This window comes from Equus quagga, chromosome 14 (genome assembly GCF_021613505.1).
Source record: "Equus quagga isolate Etosha38 chromosome 14, UCLA_HA_Equagga_1.0, whole genome shotgun sequence".
Taxonomy (NCBI): domain Eukaryota; kingdom Metazoa; phylum Chordata; class Mammalia; order Perissodactyla; family Equidae; genus Equus; species Equus quagga.
Genome location: NC_060280.1, coordinates 25,851,658 through 25,860,772, shown reverse-complemented (window position 1 = coordinate 25,860,772; position 9,115 = coordinate 25,851,658). Strand labels below are relative to the sequence as shown.

Here is a 9,115-nt window from a genome sequence, read left to right as displayed (position 1 = left end):
AGGCAATTCACCCAGAGATGGAAAAGCAAATGTTTGGTAAACAAGTATTTGCCATACATTGCGAAGACAATGAGAGATGGAGGGGAACTTGGTCAAATGGGCCTTGCTAGGTTCCTCCATGTCTACCACACCTAGTTTGTATTATACTATGGTTATCTTACGTTATTAGTTCCTTCCTGGAATAGCCCTTCTATCTTAAATTATATTAGTCTGGTTAGTGGGGATAGGTCAAAGTTTCTTTTTGAAACTTTGTTTGTTCTTAAAACAAACTTTGTTTGTTTGTTCTTAAAAATAATCAATCCAAAAAGACACATTTTGGGATGGTAAAATCTGATCTCCCAAAATACATACATATATAAATATGTAAATTCAGTTGCCAAGGGGGAAGGTGAAATGAGGAAAGCAAGTGGGCAAGGAGGAAACAGAGTCCAAGGTACTGGGAGTGGAGTGGGGTTACTATTGAAACTTCTCCTCAAGCAACCAATTCTCAAGAGTATTCTTGAGAATACTCTTTTGAAGAGGAAATTTACTTAAATTCTGGGAAGGAAAGAGTGGGTGTAAATGAATTTCAAGAAGTAGCTAAGAGAAGAGGGATATTGGGAAAGATTGGATCAAATCATCTCAACTTTTTTGAATGAGAAGGGGAAAAGTTGGAAATATGATGGATATTTTAAATTGCTTTTGATAAGAATGAGGTTAGTATCTAATCAAAGAAAAGTAAAATAATTAACTAAAGATAGGTTCTCTAAATTTTCAGGGCCAGACTATCTGACCTGTTTCATAGTCTCCTCTGTCCATTTTCAGCTTTGAAGATGTTAAAATAAAAAGAGAGATGGTAACTTTTGCTTACTTTTTTATTTGTACTGGCAGTATGTGACAGAAAGTTAAGATAAAAGAAATCAGAATCCATGTGAGGTACATATGATCAAACTGTATAAGTAAAGATCAAAACAAAAGAAACCAACGTTGGCTGAGAGATTGGAATAAAATTGTAATAATTCAATTATTCAAAAATCCTAATTGTCAGCACAGAAGAAAAATATAATTAATAGCGTGACTGAGCTGAGCGATGACACATTTATAATAAGCAGTGGAATACAGAGTTTAGGATATTGCAATAGAGCAAGTCCACATTTTAATTACTGCAAACAATATTAAAGGAATGATTATATGATGTAGACATGGATTTTATTTGTGTTGAGGAACACAATGCTTTGAGAGACTATGGTATTGAGAAAGTAATCTGCATTAATATTAAATTACTCTAGGATTATCAAGGAGATAAATGGTCAATAAATAAGAGAACCTAGTATACGAGCCTCATTCTATATGAGCATTTCTTCCTTACCTAGTCATGGTGACCTTCAAGATCCAGGAAGTCCAGAACACACTTGGGGCAGGGAGGAGACCATGCTCTATTATTTCTATCCTAAGAAATTTCTGCAGTTAAATTCTTTCAATTACATCCAGAATCTAGGCCAATTCCCAATGTGATCCTCTTTTATCTTTGGAACAATGAAGATGATTATACTCACCATATCCACTTCATTGGACTATTAAAGTTATGAGGATTTAATTGATGAAAGTATAAAGTAAATGTGATAAATCACATAACTGATAAAGCTTAGAATTAATATTAGATATTATTATTGTTATTTTTAATGCTGCCACTGGTGGTATTATTATTCAGAGGGCAGGTAGGGTCAGTAGCATTATCTGAAGGTGATAATTGGATATTGTGGAATATTCCTTGTCCCTTGATTGATTGGTGCATTGATTAATGCCTCCCTGAAGGGCCTCTTGCTTTCTTTCTGCACAGAGCATGATTACGCTTATTATCTTGACATTGAAAACTGAAAAATGGAGGTGAAATGTCAGGGAAAATTCATTCATTAGGAATCATTTAAACTTTAGAATCCCTTTTGAATGGGAAAATCATAGTCACATGTGCTCAGGATATTTTTGTTAGATTTGTCGCATTTGGAGAAAAATAAAGGCAACCATAATTCATTTCAGGGCATGGAAAGCGTAAGGTAGCTAAGATGGCCCTGAGAGACTGTGAATGAGCAGTAACCAGCCTCTGAAATTCCCAAACAACCCAAACACGCACACACACACACATGCAAGGACACACGTGCACAAATGCCTTTTCTTAATTCCCTCATCAATATTATCTCATTTCCAAGACAAGAGAATCTAGCAGGTAATTTTACAGCCCTGGAGAGACCTCCTCAATCTTAGAAGCTCCAGGGAATAACCGTGTTCATTGATCTGTGAAACCCTCCATGGTATAGTATAGGGAGGAGTTTTGGAGTAGCTCAGGAAATAAAAGTCTTCAGATGGATAGAGGCATTGGTTTGCCAAGCAAGTCTCAGGCTGCCTAAGAATCCTCTTCCAGCTAGGGATACACTCAGCAACAAGGTAAGTTTTAGGGCAAAATCAGAGGATAAAGTTGGCCTATCACAGACTATTTTAAGATGTCATCACTGAAGTTTCTAATTGCCCCCCAACTACTTCTTTCTGTGCCCCATCTCTCTTTTGTCCTTCATTCTCCACTCAAGCACTCCATGTTCTTGCCAGATTTCTCATTTATATCTGCTTTAAGGGAAATATAGAGAGACAACTTATTTAACCTCACGGTGAATAGGTCACCTTTTTCTAAGAGGCGAATAGAAATCTGATCCTCTATAGTGAATACATTGCCTTAGAAAATAGGGAACTCTTAGTTGCTGGAACTAATGTAGGCAGAAGATAAGTATTCCCTGTAGAATATTGCATGAGTGTTTCTATATTGGTTAGATATTGGGCTTTTAAAATTCCTTTTATCTACAGCCCTAGAATGATTGAAGTTTGGGAAATTTCCCCTTGAGAAGGGAATCTGTGACTCTACCACCAGGTGAGGGCTGGTTAAAGTTAATCTCTAGACAGGAGGATTTTTCTTTGTTTCCTCAGGTCCTCCCTGCCTATCATGCATCTTGGTCTAGTGAACAGTAAAGTTCTCCTTTTAAGGCCAGTCCCAATCTTATTCTATCATCCACAAATATCCTAGAATGCCTGGAAACCTGGAAGTTTCCCTGGTACTTAAAGCAAATGGAACTGTGTTTTTAGTTTGTGTTTTTGTTGGCTGCTATTCACGTAATAGAGAAATTTTGTAATCTTATTTTGTTGTTCACCTTCTCCTTTAGTCTACGATCTATAATGAGGCCACATAGCTTGTGGTATCCTAGGGTGCAGATAAAAAACACTTACAAAGTCTGCTTTTCCATAAATGTGGCAGTATGGACAGCAGAGTTTTAGGGCTAGATGAAAATTTCAAAGGAGGAAGTTGGGATCTATGACCCTAACCTTCAGGGGATTCAAGGGACTTGAATTCCACCTATTTTCTAGATACTGGGCGATGTAGATAAAGACCAAAATCTAAAGAATAAGCATATTGGCCAAGAGATGCAATTTTGATTTGGTTTTCTCTAGTTGAACCCTCAAGCTCCCATTGCACTTAGTAGTAATTTTCCTCAACAAGGCTGTGCCTTCCCCCCACCTCCTTCTCATCTGTTTCACAACTAACTAGGTGTTTGACTCAGGGAAGTTATTTTCTTTGACAGGTCTTCGATTTCTTTATTAGTAAAAGGTGAAGTAGATTAACTTTCACTTCTACTATTCTTTGCATCTCTGTTTTTCTCTTTTTATTCATTTTCTTTTCTCTCCTTCACTCCTCCCACCTTATCTTCTCTCCTTTCTCTCGTTCATTTACCTCTTAAACTTTTCTCTTATTTCTACTCCTTATTACAATTATTTGAAAAAATTAATAAATTTTCGTCTCTCAAAAATCACTAAAACACACTAAAAACTAAAACAACAGTTTATTGGAAGGACAGAAATGTATACTGGCAATCTAATAGGCTATGTATCTGAGCAAACAGCTAGCTATCTTTCTTAAGAGCAATAGGCAGAAATGGACATTTTATAGAAAAAGAGAAAATACCCTGGCTCAGGTTGGGGAAATCTGAATCAGAAATCTTTCTAAGAGGATCTTTTGGGATATTTCAAAAACAGTTATAATATTTTTTTTGATTCATCATGAGCATGGGTCAGCTAGAGATGTATACATAGCCTGAGGATGAGGTATTCAATATTTGCAGAGCTGGGGGTAAATTAGTCAAAAATTACAAGAGATACAAAAGTAAATATGATTCCTTGCTGACAGAAGAGAACCTATCAGTCTTCTCTTCCACCAACTGCAAAAAACTCTGTCCAAAAAATCCAAAACAAACAAACAAAAGAAAAATGAGAAAGAAAAAATGAAAAATTCAAGATCAATACCTAGAACATACAAAAAGAACTTTTTATTCCAGGTGATCATAATAGAAAGCACAAATTTTGCTCTCTAAGGGCTTTATATTTTTAATCCTCACACTGCCCCTATGGAGTAGGTATTATCATTGTCTGTGTATTACATATGTAGGGCTATACTGAGGGGCAGGAGGAACTGGAATCTGATTACAAGATGTGTGGACCTAGAGTCTATGTTCTTAACACTGCATTGTTTCTTAATCAACTTGATTCCAATCAATTGATGAAGGCAACTAATGAGTGCCTTAAAGGTGAAAAGTTCTCAAAGAGAATATACTCTATCTCTGAGTGGTATTCATGTCTAAGGTTGAATGACCCCCATTAGGGGCACTTTGAAATAAATGTAGTTACCAATTGTGTCAATGACTTCTAAATCTCTACTAAGGTGTCTATACTGACTTTCAATCAGAGTGTAACATGCAATTATGAATGGCCACTATTCCTTTATAACAGGAGACTAACAGATAATCCTGATCCTGAAAAAGCTTCAGATGAGCACTGGGGGTCTCACTTACTTTTGGATAATAGGAGTTATTCTAAAAAACAAATTACTGTTGTTGCTTTCCTAAATGTACTCCCATTTCTACTAAGATTTCAGTAGATTAGAGATGACAAATCCATTTTATTTTCTATGATTAGAAGTGGCTGTCTGAGGTTCCAGGGTTGAGAATGATTTTGAGGCCACATTCAGAGAAAATGATGGCAGGTCATGCTCAAACAGAAGCATGGGCATGTACATGGGGCATTTCCATCTGTATCCTACATATAAGATCTATTTCCTTCATAAGAGTTTTGAGCATGAGGAATGTGATGGGTGGGAAGGGTATCCTTTGTTGGAAATCAAATAATTCATATTTTGTATAGGTTCTCTGTTAGTTATTATGGCCTCAGCCTCTGACTCAACAGCTTAAAGATATTGATTAGAAAGAGGGAAGAATGGAGAGACAGAACATTTTCCCTAATGCCTTGGCATTACAGTGTGTGCTTTAAACTGAATATGACTGATTAGTACTTGGCTGAGCCTTTTTTCCTTGGGCCAGTACAAGCTTCCTCAACAGGATACACCTTGGAGTAGTAATTTCAGGGATTTAGTCCTCTCTTACACTCTCCCCCACTCATGTGAAAATAAAATGGTTCCACTCCCAGGGAATTCAGATTCTACTATCTTATTAATCTCTGTCAATATGTTTTTAGGAAGTCACCCATCAGGATCACACAAGCTCTCTTCCCATGCCTATGGAACATTGGCTTCATGGCAGATAATAACCACTCCCATTTCCAACACCTTTACTTTGTCTTAACTGGAATTCCAGGGCTTGAGCAAAAGTATTACTGGATGGCATTCCCCCTGGGTGCTATATATGCCATTGCCCTCTTTGGCAATGGTGTCATCATCTCTACCATCAAGTCTGAATTGTCCCTGCATATCCCTATGTACTACTTTCTGTGTATGCTGGCATTGGCAGACATGGGACTTTCCCTCTGTACTGCGCCCTCGATGCTAGGCATATTCTGGTTTAACTACAAGTTCATCACCTTTGATGCCTGCCTTGTTCAGATGTACTTCATCCACACCTTTTCAGCCATTGAGTCTGGCGTGCTGGTGGCCATGGCCTTTGATCGGGTTGTGGCAATCTGGAATCCCCTCAGGTACAGCACCATCCTAACCAATGGTGTGGTCTGCAGAACAGGGGCAGTCATCTTGATAAGGGCAGTCTGTGTGGTCTTCCCTGTACCTTTCCTCATCAAGCGGCTCCCCTTCTATGGCTCCAACATCCTCTCCCACTCCTTCTGCCTCCACCAAGATGTCATGCACCTTGCCTGTGCCAGCACCCGTGTCAACAGTCTCTATGGCCTCATTGCTGTCATCTTCACCAAGGGTTCTGATTCTCTCTCCATCCTCCTCTCCTATGTGTTCATACTCCGAACAGTAATGGCCATTGCCTCAAGGGAGGGCCGGCTGAAGGCACTCAACACCTGTGTTTCACACATTTGTGCTGTACTCATCTTCTATGTGCCACTCATTGGGGTGTCTGTCATTCATCGTTTTGGAAAGCACCTTTCACCATTGACTCGTGTTCTCATGGCTAATGCCTACCTTCTTGTACCCCCCGTGCTAAACCCCATAGTATATACTGTGAAGACCAAGGAGATACGAAGGAAGATCATCCAGATATTTGTTCAAACCAAGATCACTGCAGAGGGTTAGGGTCTGCCAGTTTGAGACAGACAAAATCTACTTTTCCAAAGCTCAATTGTGACTATGAGAAATAAAGGTTTATATTTTTGACATTTTCTGTGTGATTTGAATTGGTCAAAGAGATTTCTGTGTTCTCAGAGCACACTTTCCTATTCCTGTGCCAAACCATCTTTTGCCTAGAAAGAGTGGTATCTATAGGAACTGTTCAATGTATGGTTGTGTAGCCCTGCATTTATGAGTTGGAATATAACAGCTGAAGGCAGGAAATATTACTAATTCCATTTTGTAATAACTCTTTTTAACAGAAATAGGCCACAAGTTTGATGCCTTTTAAATTGATTTAATTTAACATTCTAGCTCAAAAGTTAGGAATGGCTTTCATTAGCTTAATAGGGGAGAAGTGAACTATGCTCATTAAATAATAAGAGAACACCTGGGGATACTACATTATTAAATAAAATATGAATCAGAAAAATGATCAAATTTTAGAATTAAGAAGATAAAAGTATACAATGGAGCAGGGGTCCACTGTATTGCATAACTTGGCATCAAAAGATTAAGGATGAGTTTCAGCTCTTCCATGTGTGACACTGGGTATTCTTTTAACTTCCCCTAACTGCGATGTCTTCATTTTGAAAATAGAAATAATATTACTCAGCATCCAGTGTTTTTATGAAATTAAATTTAACCACATAAGTGCAATTATTTATAAACTATGAAGTACTGTGCAACTATAAGAAGTGTTCAGGATACCTAATGCAAGAGGATAAGAGAACTTGTATTTATATACTATCCATCAAGTACAAGACACAGTACCAGAGCCTTTTATATCTTCTCTTATTTGATAATACAACATCTCTCTGAGGGAGAGTGTGATGCACTGTTTTTACATGAAGATATCAAGTCAAAAAACAGTTCGTTTGTTGGCCAAGGTTCAGCCAGGCGGATTTCCTGGGGAATGTTGGACACAATCTGTATCTTGGGAGAGAGAGAGAAAATGAGTTAGACAGAGTGGGGAAGACACTCATAATAGAAGTATAAAGAATAACTATGGATTTTATTTGAAGACAAACTAAGTTTAGGAAGTAGAAAGAACAAAGACGTCTGTATACAGTGAGCTATCTGTATCCCTTTACATGGTTCAAATGACTTTTTCTAAAGTATTTACTGTTCGATTGTTAAAATCTAACACAAAAGATTCTTTGTGACTTGAGTGGTATCATTACCTATCACTCAAATCAGTAGCTCTTTTAGAAGTTTATTAGGGTAGATCCTGGCCTAGCTAAGATTAATTCAGTAAGACTGTATGTATAAGAAAAAAGTATTTCCATTTAAATACTGCTTTCAGTTTCACAGGGCCTCACTGAATTAATGTTATACAGGTTCATAAAAAATACACTTTTTAAAAAAATTTTTTATAAGAAACACAAGCAAATTGCAGATACTTAATAAAATAATTTAAATATAAAATATTATAAATCTTCTGGATTTGTAGGGAGAGTTGAGCTCTATGATCCCAGGAAGGACTTGTTAAGAGTTCGCCACCCCATCACAGTCCTGAGTCCTGAGCAGAGAGCAGAGAATGCAGCCTGAGAGCTATTCATGTTGTCGTTAAGAGGTTGAGCCTCCATCTGGAACTCACCAACATGAGGGAAAGGTCCTGGAAGCAGAGTAAAGTGACTAATAACCTCAGGGGATGAACAAGTCTCTCTGAAGACTTTTAGGTCTTGAGTGTTTTCACATATGTGATACTTGAAATTTAGTGCACGGCAAAAAATTCTAAATTACACTCTACATTTTAGAGACAAATACAAATGCTCTCATAGCCATTGTCTTTGGTGTCTTAAGTAGCTAAATGCTGGCCTCTGAAACAAGGGGAGTGGTGAAGGAGTTTGTGGGTGTCCCTGTATCCTCTTTCTGTCTCCTTCACTTTTCTTCTTTCAAGGGTGACGATGATGAGAGCCGTAGCGGTGGCAGCATCGGCAGTGGTAGGTAATACTGCAATATCATCTACTAATTACTAACTGTAATAACTGGTGTTTTAGATACTGTCTCATTACAGAATTAACTCTGTGAGTGAATATATTGAAAGCAAGGGCTTAGGTGTCATACACCCCTGGTTTAAGTCCTGGCTGTGCCACTTAACCATCAGCGTAATCTGGGCAAGAAACCTAATTTCTTTAATGCTAATTGTTCTAACCTACAAAACCTGGATAGGAGTATTACTTATTTTATAGAGTTATAGAGATTAAGAGAGTTAATACATGTAAGGTTTAGCCCAGGGCCTGAAAATAATAAGCATTCAATGAAAGTCAGTTGGTATTATTTTTATCATTCTCAATTGAAAAGAAACACACTGAGACACAGAGGGTTTATATAACTTGATCAAGTTCACACAGCAAGTAAGTGGGCACAGACACAATTTGAAACCACAGCATCACTCTCACCCCGAAGCCCATGGTGAACCCCACTGTGTCTCTTTTGCACTCGCTCCCTCTAGTAGCTTTCCTACCCTCTACCTGCTGTCATGAGCAAAGAACTGAGCAATCTTGTTAAAATGAGGAA

At 37.8% G+C, this 9,115-nt stretch overlaps 1 protein-coding gene across 1 annotated transcript; it reads left to right on the top strand.

Moving 5' to 3' along the window:
- The first annotated feature begins 5,602 nt into the window (after positions 1 to 5,602).
- LOC124251908 (olfactory receptor 51H1-like) lies at positions 5,603 to 6,559 on the top strand. The gene has a single exon (XM_046684868.1). The coding sequence runs from the start codon at positions 5,603 to 5,605 to the stop codon at positions 6,557 to 6,559; it is 957 nt and encodes a 318-aa protein (XP_046540824.1).
- The last annotated feature ends 2,556 nt before the right edge of the window (positions 6,560 to 9,115 follow it).

Coding starts and splice junctions, on each gene's coding strand:
- LOC124251908 (XM_046684868.1), top strand. CDS start 5,603: ATGGCAGATAATAACCACTCCCATTTCCAACACCTTTACTTTGTCTTA.